We start from the raw sequence: 18,060 nt of genomic DNA, 5'->3' as shown, positions 1-18,060 counted from the left end.
TGGAGCTAACTGGAAGGAGGGGCTGCGGCTGGGGGATGGGCCAGTGTTGTAATGGCAATAGCAGAGCAGCGAAGACCTAGAGGCGCACAAGGGTCGTGCCTGCCACTGCAGGGGAGCGTGGGGTTGCTTCCAACGGTTCGTGAGGAAGTCGCGGCCCAAGCGAAGGAAAGAGCGACCAAAAGAAAACAGACGCGCTGCCAGCAGGTCAGGTGGGTTGGGGATAGGCGACCGAGATGCAGTCGAACGACAGGAACATTGCCCTTCTCCACAGTGGCCGGCTGGAGCTGTTATTATCACATCCCGATGGAGGATCCTACCGCCCGCCTACTCGAGAAAAGCTTCGTGTGAACAGGACAGGGGCCTTCTGTCAGGCGATGCAGGGATGTTGGGCCAGGGCTAACGGAGCGTTGGTGCGTGTGGGATGCGGCTTGCTCCCAACCTCGACTATAGCCCGCAGGCATCCTTAATCGCGGCGGCGGCGAGACCAGCGACCGTGCAGGCCAGCCAAGCCAGCGCCTGTCCCCGGCATTTCTCCCCTGCCCGCTCGTCATGTTGAGATACCGTGCATTGCCTGCATTCACCCAGCCGATCCGCCCACGGCACGACGACGGGCACAGGAACTGGCTGTCGTCGCCATTGCCTCTCGCCATCGCCGCTGCCTGCTCATAGGCTGGCAAAGTCTTCCCCTACGCTACTGTTTGGCGCCGCGAACAAGCAGCAAAGCCGCAGCCCTCATACGCACGCTGGGTGCAATCAAAGCATAACAACATACAGTACCCGCAAAGCACGCGGACGCGCGCGGACGCGAGCCAGGACCTGCAGCATCAGGCTTGTCGACCCACCGCGAACCTTCTCCCCGGTCGCAGACTCGAGACCTGCATACGGCAAAGATCAGCCCTCTGCGTGCGCCGCCTCTAACTCGGCTTGGCAACTTCCGCCGGCTCATCTTCCCCGGCTCAAGTGCCTTGCTCCCAATCAAGTTGAATCAACCTAGCCCAATTTTCTTCTGCATCCTCCGCAGTCCGTCCCATTGGCCACATGCGTGAATATCTCGACATTGCTCTTCGTACGCCTGCACCACTGCAAGCCTCCGTCTGAATCCCCCGAACGGTCGGGACGCCGCAAAAATCGATTCGGGCCTATCCCGTTTGCCATCCGTCTACCGTACTGAGCATAATCAACCACACGAGAAGCGAAGGGCCATGCAATGATGCCCGCCCGACGTAAACGTCATCTTCGATATGGGCCTCTTGCCCGGCTGTTGTGGGATCGAGGCGACCTCCCGCCCTACCCCCACTTGCAGCAATGGATCTGCAACTGTGACGATTCTGCGCATCCTGCAGTTATGAACGCCGACCTGACGACAGCATCCCTACCGAGTATCACATGCCGGTTTGCAGAGCATTGAACTGCCTAGACATATCCCTGCTCTTGTTACCTTCAACGTCTTAAGCATCGTCACATATACCATCAGTTCACGCTTCCCATTGCCAATGGGACCTTGGTCAACAACAATATACTTTGCTGGGATGCAGCAATTAAGCGACTCCTACTTGACGACGAGCATTCCACGACCACGTCTGAGCCTGCTGACGGACAGCGTGTGGACCTCGACTTCTACACGGTGTGCATCCTCAAAGGACTGTTTCAACAGTGCATTTCCATCAATCTGCGCAGCACCGCTTCGAATGGCCGTCAAGAGAAGATGTCTTCCAAGACTGCTATATTCTCCTAGAACTCTAGTGTACGCCCTTGAACGCCCTGGCCGGCCGCTTGTCCCAGGCTTAGTCTAAACCCCCACTCCCCACTGTTGAGCGACTGTCCTGTCCAGCAACCTACTACGGCTAGACCCGGCCAGACACTCTGTGAGTCTCTTCAAGCATCTCCGCATCGTCAAAGTGAAGATGCGCCCAATCCCGACGCCGATCCCTTCGTGAAAATCCACACTCGAATTCTCCACCCCTGTTGATATGCTCAAAAGCGGCTGGCTCTTCGACTTTCATGCTGAAAGAGACTTTGATCTACACCCTTTCCTTCCTAAAGCAGCTGCAAGCGGGCTGTGAACTATCCTTCCGCGGTACAAACGCGGGTAGTTTGTTTTTCCAATATCAAACTCCAAATCGTCGCGGCTGACAACACTCTTTAACAATGCAGTATGATAATACCATCGTATGCGCAAGTGCACGGCATACAATGGGGGCAAAGTAACAGACAGACGCCACTGCTAACTTGTTCTCACAACAAAAGAAGGTGTGAGACTAGCACTGGCGGGGCGACTATTGAAAGTGGCGGAAGGTAACATACCGCCAACCCCCTTTAGCCAGGCAAGTTATTAGTAGACGTTCCCAAGGACAGTGCCAACAACGAGAACGCCGTCATTCGGTTCACGACACTCCCGTGCGCGACGGACCCTGGCCGAGTTTGGAGGATACGCGGTGACAGCGGACGGAAGCCAGCCGTGAGGGTGTGAGTCAAGATACGTTATTGAGAACTCGATCGTGCTTAGCCTTTGGGCTATCTCAACACACGGTGCAGCTTTGTTGATCGTCATTCTCGAAATCTCCCATTGTCGCACGAGACCCAAAGAGAAGTCTAGGTCGAGAGATCGACATCGCAGGCCATTCATCTCACTTCATCTCACCCTCAAGTACGAGTGGATCTTGGTACAGGCGCGGTTTTTTGTGTAAACAATTTCGAAATCCTATTTCATGGTGGTAGCGTGCAGACGGCGCAGAGAGGTGTTTCATCGTTTTGATGCCCCGGCGTAGTTCGCTCTCGGAACTACTCAACAACTCGGCCCTTCTCTCACTCGGATTTTCATCATAAACATGCCACTGAACAGCTCCCGCCTAGGAAGCTAAGGGCTGTAGCTTTGTCACCAAACTTACCAACCTCCCGACCGCGGGAATGCGTTAGCTGCCGGCAGCCAAATCGCCGACTCTGCACTGCGCCATGCAGGAACCAGCACAACGAGCCCAACGTGTTAGTATTGATACGACGTCATGGCGAACCTGCTTGCTCTCTCGTAGGATGGCCGACAACATCGACATTACACGTTGCTGTCCATTCATGGAAGTGAACTGTTTCTCTGCCACGGGCCTCATAGCTGTGCCGCAAACCCTTTCTCAGCCTCCAAGCCCGGACCACAAGCCACATGCGAAGTGCAACACCGACCCAGGATCGCGGTACGCATGGTGGATCCATTGCAGAACGGACATCACTCCGATGCAGCATTACCGAGGCTTGGTTGTTAATATCCCTTTGGAAGGACTGCGGACGTCATGTGAATAATGTTGAATGCGCCTCTGCGGCGTGGTTTACATGGACACGAGGTGGCACAGCTCCGAATCACATTCAGACGAGCGATCGATATGACCGTTGCCCCGTCTGCACAAACGAGCGATCGATCGGTACCGGTTTACCAACGAACATATCTTTTATGGTACTGCTCATGCCTACGGCTGGCGGCGTAAGACAGCCACTAAGCGACTACCAACGGCGTCTTGTTGCGCTCAAATCCGCTTATCTGGCCATCTCGTGCAAAGTAGTTAGGTGTATGTAACATCAATTACACATGACTCTGCGGCGTGAGGCGACGCCAAGTGCCTGAAATACCACCAGGGAACTTACCAGCGGATGGGAATTCAGGATGCCAAGCAATAGCGAGTACGATGCGCCCACTGTCAGCCTCACCCAGTTTGCGCATCCCTCTCGGTTGCCATGTACGCATGCGTCTCATCACGTCTTCCGATTCCACGCGCGCTCGGCTCATGCCCCCTGTCACCAAGGTTGCGTAGGGCGCGCTCAAAGATCGGCCAAACAGTCAATCCGACACCTTACGTTGTAGACGTTCAGCATACCTGTTACCCAAGGTAGAAGAGCCGTGGGTATCGTTTCCCGCGTTTGAGAGCGTTCCCAAAAGTCGCTTTCTTGATTAAATTGGAGTACTTGGAGAAACTCATCAGAGCACCTTGACGTTGCATGTTCCTCTAATATCTTGAAGGAACGACCCCTTGGTTCCTGCAGGATCTCAGCTCCGCCCGCCACGATAAATTTCTGCCTGCGGCGTAGTCATCGGTCCTCCGCTTCATCTCCCCTAGGCCTCGAAGACGCCTCATCTACGTCAGGAAAAATGGCTGTGGCTGCGACGCGATACAACGAGCTCGGGAGACCCCTGACCTACTCTTGCAGGCGGCTGGACGCCACAGCGCAATGCTGCAGCACACAGCGTCGTGCAAGTATGCAGGTCAGACCCATACTGTGAGGCTGCTTGTACCTGCATTCCCGTACACGCGGCTGCAAGGTTTCCTACATGCAACTACAAACACCATGCGTAAAACGTCATTTTACTCAAGGATTTGATACTAATGCAATTTGCAGGCTGATGGCATCACACGCATCTCCAAACCCAATTACTACACAGCAGAAACACTCATACGTTACAGCTACATCTGCATGCGCAGGCAATTGTCATTCTGAGATACTTCATCGGACAAGATTGCGCAAACACGAGTTCCCGTACAATCCACAGACCAGAGCTATCGTCTCAGTATCCGCTTCATCCCCATTCGCGGAATAAAATCCACATCCCTGTCGGTCTCTCCATGTACAAACCCGCTTCCAATCTCGCCTCTTCGTGAACCGCGCAAGGTATCCGCATGTTCATTTCACAATGTGTAGGGAAAGCTGGCGTCAGATCATACTTGAGGCGTGTGAGCCCTGTCTCACGTTCTTCTTTCTTCAGATTCCGTTACTGGAACAAGTAAGATGGTACAGAGGTGTTGAAGACTGCTATTAACACCCTGGTAAGCTATTGCAGTGGTCAAGCGGAAGGTATTGCGTATGTGGGATCTGCAGTGAGCATTGTTGGTGGTTGTGGGGGAATGTTGGTTCTGGCTTGAGAAAGAGCCTCGGGAGGGTCCGACACGAGATGCAACGTGCGCACGTGGCTATGCGAAGGGAAAAGAAACCAACGTACCTCCAGATAAACGGTATCGGGTTGCTTTTCCTGTCGCGAGGAACGACAGCACCGCTTCCAGATGTCGGTTTCATGCGGAGTTTGCTGCTTTTGGCATCAGAAGCAATGTCTTCTTGCGACACGACACAGAAAAAAACGATTCAAGGTGCAACACCACTTCGGAAAGGGCGGCAGCGCAGTTCGCAGTTCTCGACCACGTTTCGATCACAAACGCCCATCGGGATCGATTTGCTTCTCGTCATGCGTTGCGATGCGATGCGCGCCATTGTCACATTAATCACAGAACGTTGCTCCAAGGAATCTAACTATCGCGCCAGGCGGCGGACTATTTTCGCCATCGTGACCGCTTCACGATTCCGACTTGGCGACTACAATTAAGTTCTCTATATCGGATCCTCGAGACACTACTGTAGGTCGGATCAAACAGATCTTGGTACTTCGGACAATACTAACAAGATGCTAGTGTGCAAAGTATGTACTGTCTTCGCTACAACGTCGCCCGTTACAGCTCATTGCATACACGAAACCTACCTTCCTTTTTCCTTCTCATCTTCCTCACCTGTCCGTAGTCTACCCAGATTTTGGTTTCGTATCATACTTCTTTATTCCGTCTCCACACGACTCACGACCCTGGTCAGTTATGCCATTGCCTTGCGCATAGCCGCGACTCACGTACACGCATTTTTCATGCGTCAAGCCTGATCAGGCGTTGCGTGCTTTGTCACGCACAACGCGCATAACGTTTTCGTCATATTTGCTTCTTGTATCTATTGGAAGGATGCAGAGTTTACGATCTGCTACGAGTACATGTACGGCATGACGAGAAGAAACACTTGGCTGTGACTATTATCACCAGCTTGCCAGCCTCACTGCGGTGTTGCGATATAGTGTTTAGCAAAGTGGAGTAATAGGACTGCCAGGGTATATGCGCGGAGAGCGTGAGCAAGGCCAGGCGAGAACAGAAGGCTCCATCCATGTCTTCACCACGTGTCGGCTTGTCCGGACAAATGGGGAGGGGTGGGTAGAGAGTGCCTAGGATCATTCTTCGGTCATCTTGGTTTTAATTGCTGTTGTTAAGCTAACGTTTCATAGTTGACAACTCGTAAGAATGCGTGACGCAACACGCATTCGCAATGCAACATCGCGACCTTTTTCTGACATGCGCACAACAGCGTACCTGCGCTGGAGTGTTGCGCGGTGTCTAGACTGCTGCTCCCTATCACTTGCTACCTACCACCGGAAGTACATGAATCAGTTGCTTGTGCGCCGTGGGCAGTGATCGACCCCGTCACGCGCATTGCCGCCCTCCACGACACGGGCCCATCAACATGAGCCTCTCAGCCCAAGTATTGCTGAAATTTTCATCGAGCATGCACACCTTGGTATCTGCAGTCGAGACTTCGGTCTGGGTGAGATTGTGCGGCTCCGGCGCGGCTCCAATCTTCTCTACTGACCTCATCCGATGAGGCCGTAGAATGGCCATGCAGACGGCGCTTCGCACAGGCTATGATGACGCGCATGCTGACAGGACCCCTTCGCATCGAGGCGTTCACTCATGTTATCGCAACCCTCTTCTTGGGATATTGCCTGCGGTCCTGTCACGCAACGTCGCTCGCGGGCCGAGGAACGGCCTTGACGGGCCTTCTTCAAGGTTGCTCCTTGTTCTAGGCTCGGCGCCATGGGCAGTATCGCGCTGTCATGACTTGCATATCAGCGTGTTTTGTCCCTTGGATGTGAAGGGTCCCTGGGGATTACACAGCGGAACTTCTGGCCGATTTACATGGGGCAACTGAAGTCAGGTGAACGATGTGGATCGCGGCTGGAGAATGGCGTGTTATGGTTACGTTCGCGACGCCTCGGATGTACAACAAGTTTTATTTGGTATAGATGATCGTCTTCGTAGTGTGCAATGGATGTCTCCGAATCGAACACGTCAGTCAACTTCGCCGAGAAGAGTGATTGCATTGTACTGTGACAGTCTCGTTTTGGAAATATCACATCCCTCCATCTCCATATTTCAGCTAGTGCGATGCCTTGCAATGGCATCTTGAACGAGGCATCGGCAAAAGCGACGCCAATCTGAGAACTCATGCTCGCTCAAAGTGTCAGCTTCAAGCGTAGCTCTCGCAGATTCGTAGTTCCGAGTCTAACGGCGTATATGGCCGTGGAGTGAATTTCAAATCCCTCAACCTCGGCAAGATTTCTAGATGCTGTAATCCTCTCTACGATGCCGATTACATCCGGACTGAGCGGATGAACGCGTATTGACAATAATAGTGTACTACGCTGGGTCGTATTCGGATTGTCATCGGATTGTACATGTTGTGGGGACAACCCTGTTGTCGCGAGAGGACGTGGACGAGGTCGATGATGAGCGTGGCTGCTGATAGCGCATGGCCGATGGCTCGATCTTCTTCCGGTGCAAGAATTGCTCCAGTCGAACAATTGCTCCAGTCGAAAGCTGATGCGAAAGATAGTGTCACTTCAGTGCGTGGGCGAGCTCACTGCATATCCATTTCGTCGTCATCATAGTCGGCTGTACCAGAGTAACCGTTCTCCAGCTCTTCTCTGTCCCGATCTTTTCGTTGCTGCTCTCGTGAAGCTGCGATCTTCCTACTGACTATTAGCACTGACCGCTCACCACTATCGCCCAGTACGTACCTCAGCCCATCAATGACACCGGTAATGAATGTCCTACCCTCTCCCACCTCCATGCCTCCTACACCGTTCATCTTGAAACCGCCTCCCGCATCTAGTACGTCTACACCGCTTCTGAGCTTGGCCATGCGCACTTCCCTCAGACCTCGCAGCAGTTTCCGTACATTGTCCGGTTCTTCAAAGTCGTCTGAGGCTGTCTCGAGCAGCATTTCACCTAACTCGAGCCAGTGGTATGGTAGAGCGTCCGCTGATCCTCCCGCCGTCGAGTTGAGTAGGAAGGGTGGAGAGGTAGGGATCGTGTTATTTGAGGGCTGTTGCGGCAGTCGAGGCGGCGGGGAAAACGTTTCTGCGTATTCGATCTCGTGCTCGAGGATGGCGTTTAGAGAGTGCGTGTTCAGCCATGGCGGTGGAAGTATGTTGGCGCGGCGCTGGCGCTTGAGGAGTAGGGCTAGCCACAGAGGGATGTCTGTTCGGTGCGGAGGGACGAGGGGTTTGATGGGTCCCTATAATTCATGAGCATCTCAAGTCATGCAGTGCGAGTGTACAAGTAATCATGGCGGGGTGTTGGAGGGGCAGACATACACCGAGAAGCTCCAGTCCCTCGAGTCTTTGTCGCGGTATGACAGTAACGAGCTCCATTTCGCATAGGAACGCTATTTCTGGGGGCGTCAGCCCCGGTGGGAGAGGCAATGCCATGTTGCGACGCGTGGTTTCGCGACTTCGAGTGGTTGTTTAACTTTTGGAATCAAACATTGAAGACGCGCCCGGGCCGCGGTGCGCTAGCTTGATCAGGATTACCCGTGTCTTCAACTGTCCATTGATGTGTGTCATTACCACCACCCCTCTAGCTAATCAGTCAACTGACCAGAGCAGACCAATGGCACCTCTGGTGCAGATGTGGGCTTTCCCCAGCGCTATAGCGTTCATTGTCTGGCTCATGACCACCTGGTATGGCGAAGTGATGCACGAAGTCCCGAACCCCTACCTGGCAAGTATTGACACTAAAGAAGCGTACCAATACTAACAAGATATCAGGATGAGTACTTTCATGTTCCCCAGGCTCAAAAATACTGCAAAGGCGACTACTCATGGGACCCAAAGATCACAACTCCACCTGGCCTGTACGACTGCCTCTAATAACGCTTACTGAACAGAACTAATGAATGACCAAAGATATTTGATCTCCAAACTACACAAGCCACTATTAGGCTGTGAAATAGGTTCTTTGCGCCTTGTGAACGCCCAAGCCCTTTGTGTTATATTGGTTCTGAGCTATGGTATCCTGCGTATACTTCGAACGCGTGATAACCCAAGCAAAAGCTCGTCCGAGAAAGCAGAGAAAGCAAAGCCGGACCATGCCACGCAAGACTCTACCTACATGGTTGATGTTCATTCCGCTCTCAATGTCGCGCTGTTTCCTCCTCTTTTCTTCTTCTCGGCGTTGTACTACACAGATGTGTGGTCGACTTTGGCCGTTTTACTGGCGTTTTATGCGTATCTGGCGAACTCGGAATCGACTCGGATTGTTACGAGATATTTCAGCGCAGTGTCTTTTGGTGTCTTTGCACTTCTGTTCCGACAGACTAACATCTTTTGGGTGGCTGTATTTCCCGCTGGACTTGCTGTTACCGATGCGCTCAAGAAAGATGCACCTTCGACGACGTCAGACAAAGCGGACCCTATGTTGGCCATACAGACCGCCTGGAAAGACGGTACAGTTCACGACTGCTCCGTTCAAGATGCGGGGCTCCAAGGTATGATTCGCCATGGGACCCTACTAAAGCAGTTGCTGATACCCTGTTAGATGTTGTTGTGTTCGTGTTGTCCTTGGTCGTTGCAGCCTTACGGAAACCTTTGCTCGTGCTCAAGGTTACTTCGCCTTATATTGCTCTTTTAGGTCTGTTTGCTGGCTTCGTTGCATGGAACGGGAGTGTTGTGCTTGGTAAGTTCAATCTTATATGTCCATATTGACAAATTGCTGACATGATGAGGGGACAAATCGGCCCACACAGCTACCATCCATCTTCCTCAGATGCTTTATATCTGGCCATACATAGCATTCTTCTCAGCGCCACTGGTGGTCGGGTCTCTGCTTGGACCGCTTGTTCCTTTTCTACCCATGCGTCTGCAGACAGTGTGTCACGACTACCGTATCGCCTTTAGCTTGGGACTTCCAGCGCTGCTTACAACTGTGCTTTTCCTAGCCTGCAGCTTCCTTGCTGTCCATTTCAACACAATTATTCACCCGTACACCTTGGCCGACAACAGACACTATGTCTTCTACGTCTTCAAGATGCTCCGACTATATCCAGCATTGAGATACCTCGCGATTCCAGCATACTACACCTGTGCATGGTCCACGATCCAAGCGCTTGCCTCACCAACAAATACCGTCTCACGAGTGGTGGAGCAAGCACCGGAAAAGAAGATCAAAGCCGACCTCTCCAAAGACACAGCTGATCTCCAAACCTGCCAGATAAGCTTTGTTATCATATGGCTAGCTACGACTGCTCTATCGGTGGTCACTGCCCCTCTTGTAGAGCCCCGTTATTTTATCCTTCCGTGGATTATCTGGCGGCTTTATGTGCAGTGTGGTCGAACCACGAACTCGAGAAACGGATACGATATCAGACTGATTCTGGAGACTGTCTGGCTGCTCGCTATTAACGTAGCAGTCTCATATACGTTCCTGTTCCGCATGTTTACGTGGGCTAGCGAGCCTGGTAACTTACAGAGGTTCATCTGGTAGGGAGATGAACGTCGAATCTCAGCGAAGTTTGACGGTTCTACAGATCCACATCTTCAGCAAGTACCACCGCAGTTGGATTTAATTTGAGTACCTTTGCGCCTTTGAGCGCACCTAAGCTATTGTGGCAGTATCAGCTCTTTCAACATGGTACTTGTTTGGAACCAATCACAGAGATACATCCTCATAATACGCCCGTGGTTCATGGGGGTCTTTCTCGCTCTGAACTAAACTCAATTGTATCTAAACCATTTCCGTCAAATTCTAGGTAGTCCTCATTCTGTCCCAAAGACTATCTCTACAGTGAGCATGGTTCATCCGAGAGGTGCGCCGGACTTGCAATTTCCCTGCTCTGCTAATAGAGTTTGTATGGTTAGTACCTGTTCAAGCATGAATTTGGTCGAATAGCTTATGCAAACATGATAAACGCCTCACTTCGACGTCCATGACATTACGTGGTTGTACAATACTCTTAAATAACATAACCATGTTCACGCGCAAGAATAAACGCCGTTTCCACCGCTCCAACGATGTGGTCTTCGTCGGTTCTCGTTGCCCATGTGATTTTTGACTGCCCGTTCTCATCCTCTTTCTACACACTCCCTCCTTCTTCTTGAACTGTGCATACTCATTCGCGCTTCATAGAAACGTAGACTGAATACCACCCGATGCGCCCACCGTGCATCCACCCATTGTTTCATTTCCTCTAGTTCTTGCCATGATGTTGCTCATTACCCATTGTCAATCTCAGCACGAAGTTGACAATGACGGCGGCAAACAGGGCAATGGTCAAAATGGTGGGACCCAGCCTGTCGTCGAAGCCGCCCTGGCCCCTAAGTCTTATGCTCCTTGCGCGCCAGTGGAAGGTGAAGAGAGCGTAGATCATAGCCATCATGGCAACGAGGGTGAAGAGACCGGCGGAAATCTTGCCAATCTTGTCGCCGAAGTTGAGCAGGCCAATCGCGAGGCCGCCGAGGATGACGGTGAAGTTGAGCCATGAAAGGAAGGTGCGCTCGTTTGCGAAAAAGACTTTGGGCTCGACGCGCGTAGGGAGAGCGATGCGCTTGCCTATACACGAGCGTTAGTAAGCGCAGTTGGGGAGGGCAGAAGGACGCGACGCACCCGGGGCAGTTTGGAGAAGTGGTTGGGTCGACATGACGATGGTGATAGCAGCCCCACTGAAGTTGCGACGCGAGCTTTGCGATGGTGTTCCTGACAAGGTAGAATGGGCAATTGACGGGCGCGGGTGGATCCAATGCTTGGTGCAGCTTCGGACGAAGAGAGTGGTGGCAGGAGAGAGTTGGATCGAAGAAGTCTGCTTCACTGTGCCGTCAAAGCTTGATGTTGCGGGTCGCGATGGGAACCCATGCACTCGCGACTTGCGTCGGCCTATCATGACGCCCACGTGACAGCGTTGCATAGGCGACGCTCATTGGCTGTGAGGCTGCATGCGGGGATGGCCCGGTCCCTCTGTGCCACGTCCAACTCCGGCCGCCGACGCTAGCTGTGGCCAAACACTGATCCTGGGAGTAAACACGACATTCACACTGTTCACTGCACAGCATCACCGTCCTAGGCATCGACATACTTTAAAAGTCAACACGTCCCTGCATCAATAATCCCTACACACATCAATCATCGCTATGGCAGTACGTATCTTCACCGGCCTACAGCATGGAATGTATACTGACAGAGGACAGTCCGCGTCACCGCTTCCCACCTCCGAGCTGGAGCAAATTGCCCAACAGGTATACCACCCTACATGTCTCGGGATGAAGGTGCATGAGCTAACAATGGCATTTAGGCCTGCGAGCAAGCCATCGGTTCCGCAGAATCATATGACCACACCAAGGTTGGAGAGTGGAACAGCGAGATCATCGTAAGTCTCAATTATATTTCCCTGCGCTAGCTTGCGCAACCATATGCGCCACTAGCCCCGTCAAAAGTCGCGTCCGGTCTCCAGTGTAGAAGAAGCCAACTTTAGGCGGCTTCGCACACCTGCGAGTGCCTCAAGGCTCTGTTGTTGGACAACAGAAGGTGCCGGCGGATGGTTGCGACACCGACCTGCGCAGCAACGCACGCGACCTTATCTCACCTAGATCCTCTGCTAACGTCCACACCAGCAATCCATCCTGAAGACTCTCATCAGCAAGACCACACCTGCATCCGAGACCGCCACCCCTGAAACTCCCGCGCAACCCGCCTACAAGTACATCGCCAACAGCACAGTAATCCAACACATTGGCTCTCCCGCAGAGCCTGAGAAGCACGGCCGCCGCGGCATGCACAGCGCAGTCGGCGCCTTCTGGAACAACGAGAAGGATGGCACATACAGCTACAAGTGGGAGGCTGCCGAGAAGAAGGGCATGGACATCGTCATTACCATTACCTGGATCGCTATCTAGAAGGGTTATAGCGCCCAGGGCGATGATGCTCCCGTATGGGAGCGATCGCATCTCCCGTACAGACGATCAATCAAGATAGAAAAAGCCAAGACCCAGTATGCGAAGGAGGGGGCGAGCGAGAGCTATGTGAATCGCTTGCTCAAGGGTGCGAAGTGAGCTTGGGATGGGTTTTGCTTCGAGATCGATGTTCTTCTTCTCATCATGGGTACGGCGTTGAAACCTCAGTGTGACCTCAGTGTGCATAGTCTTGCGCTTCTTCGAGTTGATATGGCGAAATTGATACCTACTTTTTATTCACTCAATATCTTTTGCTGCGATCATGGTTGAAATTGCATTGTATGTGTTGAATATGGTATCGACTATTTACTCATGGGCTCGTCTACATGGACATCATGGCATACTATTACTGATCCCACTGCATATCCCGTCTCGACCTACAACCATGGAAGTAGTGTGGAGGGGTATACGCTCAGTACGCGAAAGTAAAGAATGACCACGTCAAGTAAGCAACAGGGTACAGAGGAAGAAGGTCAAGAACGAAGAACAGCTTTTAGGCCTCTGCCTTTTGGCTCTCGGCCTGGGTGCCTACGCCATCTGTGTGCGTAGTGCTACTCCGTCCGTTTACGGCTTGCTCCCGCTTGCTGATAAGCGCCCGGAGCTCGTCTGTAGTGCTCTTGCCGCCGTTCTTTTCAGTGATGAGGCCCTTAAGCCATGCGTTCTCTGTCTGCAGTTGCTGAATGGTAGCCTCTAGCTTGGCGACCTTCTCCTGGGCCTCCTTCTGAGATTGCTCGAGAGCCTGCTCACGCTGCTTCTTCTTGATGCGGAAGCGAGCGCTCGCAGCAGTGTTGCGGCGACGCTTGTCCTCCTCAGCGGCGACGCGGGCGTTCTCGTCTAGTGATTGCGGAATGACGGGAGCGGCATTGTCGAGCTTGCGCTTCTTTGAAGCCTGGTCGTAGCCTTGTGCGGAAGGCGATAGTGAGGAGGCAGGCGAAGCGTAGTTGGGTGCGAGCGGGTAGTGGGCAGGCTGAGCGTGCGCCAGTGGCATAGACGGGTCAAAGGCTGGAGCCGTACCGAAGTTGTTGAAGTCGGTGAACGGGAAGTCGCCTATGAGTGTATCAAAGTCAGCCATGGGTGTTCAAGGCTACGATAGTCGGATGGTGATGTGAGTGTGTGGTGTTTCTGCTCAGCGCAACAACCAACTACGTGCTTGCAGGGATGCTTAGCTGCATCAACATCCCATGTGGTGAGTGGCTAGCACATAGGGTGTGGGGTGACGATGCATACTGCACACAAGGCGGGGTGTGCATGCGCCTCTCGTCCGCGTAATTGGACGAAGAGTACGATGCCTGACAAGGACGAGACTCGATTGGCAATAACCCAATCGACAGGATAAAAGGACGGCTGTAAGAACGGGAGAATGCTTACCATTCAGATTGAAGTCCATGGTCGCGTCGACGCTAGTGCTGGGGTTGCGCGGAAACTCTCCGTCCGTCTTCAACGGCTGTGTTTGCTCGGCTTCAAAACCGAGGCCAAAGTCACTGGTAGAAGCAAAGTCGACGCTGGCGTTGCGAGCGCCGTCCGCGTCGAAGAAGTCGCCGTTCAGGAAGTCGGAGAAATCCTCGGCGGGCGCTGGCTCAGCGAGCAGATCCTGCTGTGGCGACAGCTGGTTGAGGTTCGCGATGTACTGGGACACGTTGGGCCCTCGCTGCCCCTTGTAGGCGGACATGGGCGTTTGTTTGCTATCCGGACGACGATGGAGTCCAGTCGCTGGTAATATGCTGTTGAGAAAGTGGGAGTCGGCTCTCTGCCGGGCCCGATCCGATCGCGCTTGCGTGGCAGAAGCTGATATTGCGAGAGTGAATTTTGTTGCGGCGTCGTCGAGTAGTTCGCTGAATTGGTGTACACGTTCTCTTGGGCGAGCGGTTGGAGAGAGTACAAAAAGCAAGAGGGATGTGTGCGGGTGTCGTGACGTGGATGAACGTCAAAGTGCGAAGGGCGTTCTCGATCAATGGGAGCCCCGCGGTAGCTGACTACTTGGTATTAGCGACCGAAGACCCCAGGCCGCGTTTACGCCGAGCCTCACCCCACGTGCGGTTGGACTTGCAAACGACTGTTGCTTTCAAAGTCTCGACTTTGAATGTAAAGGCAATCGTGAGTAACTGCTTGGACCGAGAACGTTGAACATTGATGAAGCGATGAGTCTCTCATGATCGCTCTCACCGTCAGCACACAGGACTCCTTCTTACGACAGCTGAACACTGACTGTTTGTAATCAAGACGTTCAAATTGCCGACAGCCAATCGTGTTTGAGCGTCTTTGTCCGAGACTGGACCGGCGATCTAGGTGGATCCCAGATTTGAAAGACGGCACTTTCCATGCGGCATTAACATGCTATCTTCGGCAAGAAACAAGTAATCAATCCTCACTCGAGTCTTGCGAATATGGTAAAATATTCCTAGCCATAGTACAGGTGTATGCGACCGCAGGAGTACGTATGGCTGTCAACGAGATGCAGTCTTGAATTGATCTTGCAGGCTCGTTGGGGACAGCTTCACGTGTATCAATGTTGGTAATACTATATGGTCATCTATGACGGACCAGCACCACAGTACCTAGGTAGGTCTGGAGACTACCTAGGAAGGGGAACTATCATTATGCCTAGCCACACAAGGGCCAAAGTCAAAGACACCAGATCGAAAGTGTTCAAATCCAAGCGCTTCGGGGCGATTCGTGGCTTGAGAGCACATGTCTGTCGCTACGTGGTACCTCCAAGGCTGAGTGCGATGGCCAGGTGCCCAGGTGGGGAGGCCATGTCACGTGGTGTCCCACGTTCCTCCTCGACGCGTCGCGACTCCACTATCGATAACATCGTCCGATCAACAACGCCCAGCAACCCCTCCATGTAGACCAAAAGCGCATCGACGTGATGGCTACCGCCCCCGATTACAAGAACATCCCCCACTCCCACCGGCTGCCCGTAAACCACCGCGAAGTCCAGCGAACCTTCACCAAGCTCTCCCGCCAGTCCCTCGTATCGCTCGCGCTGCAATGGCTCAGCAAAAAGAATCGCGACTTCTGCAAGCCATACCTCCTCGGCGATCGGATACAGGATGAGGAGGAGGAGGAGATATACGAGCCGGCGCAAAGCTATGAGGTGCTTCAGGAGACGTACAAGCAGCTTGCCGCGCGCAAAGGTGGCAGGAGGGAGGTGCTCGACCGCATACTCGAGGGAGACTGGCGACACGGCATATCTATGTACCAGCTGGCAACGGCCGAGATCCAGTACCTCCTCGACCATCCAAATGCCTTGCGCTGGACAGCCAAGCGTCTTACCAAAATACCGAATGCGCGATCACCAGTAACGGACATGGAAGTCACAAACGATTCAGATCACCTCCCACGCTTCCAGGCGCAAACCTTCATGTCAAATCTCGCAAGAGAATTGACGCCACTGATGAAGGCGCATTACCTGATGACACGGATAAAAACATCGCCCATGACCATCCTACGCGTCTACATACACGATTCGCCCTACAGCAACGAGGCATCGATGACCGTAGAGTCCAGTAGCACGGACAGTGCGAAAGCTGTATTCTTCGTCTGGCCAAATGGCTCGCCTTTTGTATATTCGTCGCTAGCAACGCTCACCGGCCAGGTCGTCGGAGATGAGGGGCGGCATCTGAGGGACATCGTGCAACAAGCAATACCGAAAGCCTTCTCGAGACCTTCTGCGCGTTACCAATTGACAAGCACAAACTTTACTACCAAGTCACTCGATGCGCTGCTCACGTACCGCGGTCCCGGCAAGAGCAATGCAGCAGCAGGTGGTTGGAGCATCTTTCAGGATCATAGTTTCAGCCAGAATGCACTAGATTTCATCACCACACAAAAAGGCGACGGACAAGAGAAGAGTGCAGGCGAAAAGGGCAGTGCCGCCGGTGGACCCAAGACTGGGCCAGGTAGACCCAAGCGACCACTGGACGGCAAAGAGTCTTCAGAGGCCAAACGTAGAAAAGAGATAGCTGCAGGCCGGTTCGGTAGCTCGGCGCAGCCCGACGATGGTCAAGGCCTTGAACGAGTCGAAGTTCGCATTGATGACCCATTCCCGTCTCCCGTCAATGGCAGCACTGCGACGCAAGTAGACGGTGACACATCGAACCTCGATGCCCAAAATTCCCACCAGACACGACGTGGTCGTCCTTCCCTTCTCGATAGAACCGCGGAAGATATTGAGGAAATACGAGGCGAAGAAGGCTGGGTACCAAATGTGCGAGTCACTTTTCAAGGAACGCATGTTTTTGCTGGCATCAGACAACTGGTTGAAGAGGGTATTGTAGATGGGGAGAAGATGCCAGGTTGGATGACTGGCGAAGCAGGTGTCACAATAGGCTCGGTCAAGGACGGGCGCATTCGGAGCAAGGGAGGTGTCCCAGGTGTATGAATTGGTGCTTGAATTTACAATGCGCGGCGCTGGCAGGTGTTTCTGATATTCATATACCCATTACGATGATGCGGCGTATGGCGTTGTTCTTACACTACGACATAAGTTATGATATTGTGCTTCTGTAGAGAAAGCTTAGCTTCGAACGTTATCTTTCAAGAATCGAAGCTGCGTTTCGGCTTGCAAGCGAACCCGTTTTCAGTCAGACGCAGCTTCCTACTCTTGTTATGCTATGCTTAAAATTATTTAGCGCCTCATGGTCCTTCCAAGTCCACAACCTAGTAGCTTTAGCTGCAGGCTCTTTCCTTGTCTCCTTCTGCACGTCAACCTCCACGCATCCTGACGCGCGTCTGAACCTGATAGCGACCACGGAGAGCACATCTTCGGCGACTGCTCGAGATGTGCCCAATGTTTCGGGGCATCTTATCAAAAGTTAATTCTTGCGCTCGAGGTACATCAGCGCTCAGCTCTTGCATTTATTGACGTTCGTCGATGTCATCTGTCACCGAAGACTACAGCTTCTTTTCGGCTACAGCGTGGAACACCGGCAACGTATTCAATTCCTGACGAATCTAATGAGCATTTCAATCCAGCTAGTGTCCACTTTGAGGGCCCTTCAACGTCGTGTGGCTTGACCGACTCTTGCGGCTCAACTCTTCAGGCCGCAAGGCCGAGACTTCCAGTTGAATTCTTCACGAGCCACAGCTTGCAGCCACAGCTAGATCTCTAAGTGGCTAGCCGGAAAGATCGGAGTCTCGCCCAGCCGTGGCTAGTAAAAACGATGTCATGCTGCAGGAGCATGCATTCGCGGCCTTGCATAATGTGTTGCTAC

At 52.9% G+C, this 18,060-nt stretch overlaps 5 protein-coding genes across 5 annotated transcripts; 2 read left to right on the top strand and 3 right to left on the bottom strand.

Moving 5' to 3' along the window:
• Positions 1 to 7,479: 7,479 nt before the first annotated feature.
• Positions 7,480 to 8,332, bottom strand: PSF2 (DNA replication protein psf2; the record flags this gene model as incomplete). The annotated part of the gene is made up of 3 exons (XM_049356940.1): positions 7,480 to 7,591; positions 7,640 to 8,139; positions 8,219 to 8,332. The coding sequence occupies 3 exons, from the start codon at positions 8,330 to 8,332 to the stop codon at positions 7,480 to 7,482; spliced, it is 726 nt and encodes a 241-aa protein (XP_049208787.1).
• A 2,756-nt stretch (positions 8,333 to 11,088) lies between these two features.
• On the bottom strand, positions 11,089 to 11,538 carry VTC1 (vacuolar transporter chaperone; the record flags this gene model as incomplete). The annotated part of the gene is made up of 2 exons (XM_049356939.1): positions 11,089 to 11,450; positions 11,505 to 11,538. The coding sequence occupies 2 exons, from the start codon at positions 11,536 to 11,538 to the stop codon at positions 11,089 to 11,091; spliced, it is 396 nt and encodes a 131-aa protein (XP_049208786.1).
• A 487-nt stretch (positions 11,539 to 12,025) lies between these two features.
• J4E79_008079 (uncharacterized protein) lies at positions 12,026 to 12,787 on the top strand (the record flags this gene model as incomplete). The annotated part of the gene is made up of 3 exons (XM_049356938.1): positions 12,026 to 12,031; positions 12,187 to 12,261; positions 12,506 to 12,787. 3 exons carry the CDS (start codon positions 12,026 to 12,028, stop codon positions 12,785 to 12,787), a joined length of 363 nt encoding a protein of 120 aa, XP_049208785.1.
• A 550-nt stretch (positions 12,788 to 13,337) lies between these two features.
• Positions 13,338 to 14,513, bottom strand: J4E79_008078 (uncharacterized protein; the record flags this gene model as incomplete). The annotated part of the gene is made up of 2 exons (XM_049356937.1): positions 13,338 to 13,891; positions 14,213 to 14,513. 2 exons carry the CDS (start codon positions 14,511 to 14,513, stop codon positions 13,338 to 13,340), a joined length of 855 nt encoding a protein of 284 aa, XP_049208784.1.
• A 1,200-nt stretch (positions 14,514 to 15,713) lies between these two features.
• J4E79_008077 (uncharacterized protein) lies at positions 15,714 to 17,228 on the top strand (the record flags this gene model as incomplete). Its single annotated transcript, XM_049356936.1, has 1 exon — positions 15,714 to 17,228. The coding sequence occupies one exon, from the start codon at positions 15,714 to 15,716 to the stop codon at positions 17,226 to 17,228; it is 1,515 nt and encodes a 504-aa protein (XP_049208783.1).
• Between the last annotated feature and the right edge of the window lie 832 nt (positions 17,229 to 18,060).

This window comes from Alternaria viburni, assembly GCF_023758015.1.
Source record: "Alternaria viburni strain BMP 2772 chromosome Unknown scaffold_18, whole genome shotgun sequence".
NCBI classification, from domain to species: Eukaryota; Fungi; Ascomycota; class Dothideomycetes; order Pleosporales; family Pleosporaceae; genus Alternaria; species Alternaria viburni.
This window is presented reverse-complemented; position numbering and strand designations above follow the sequence as displayed.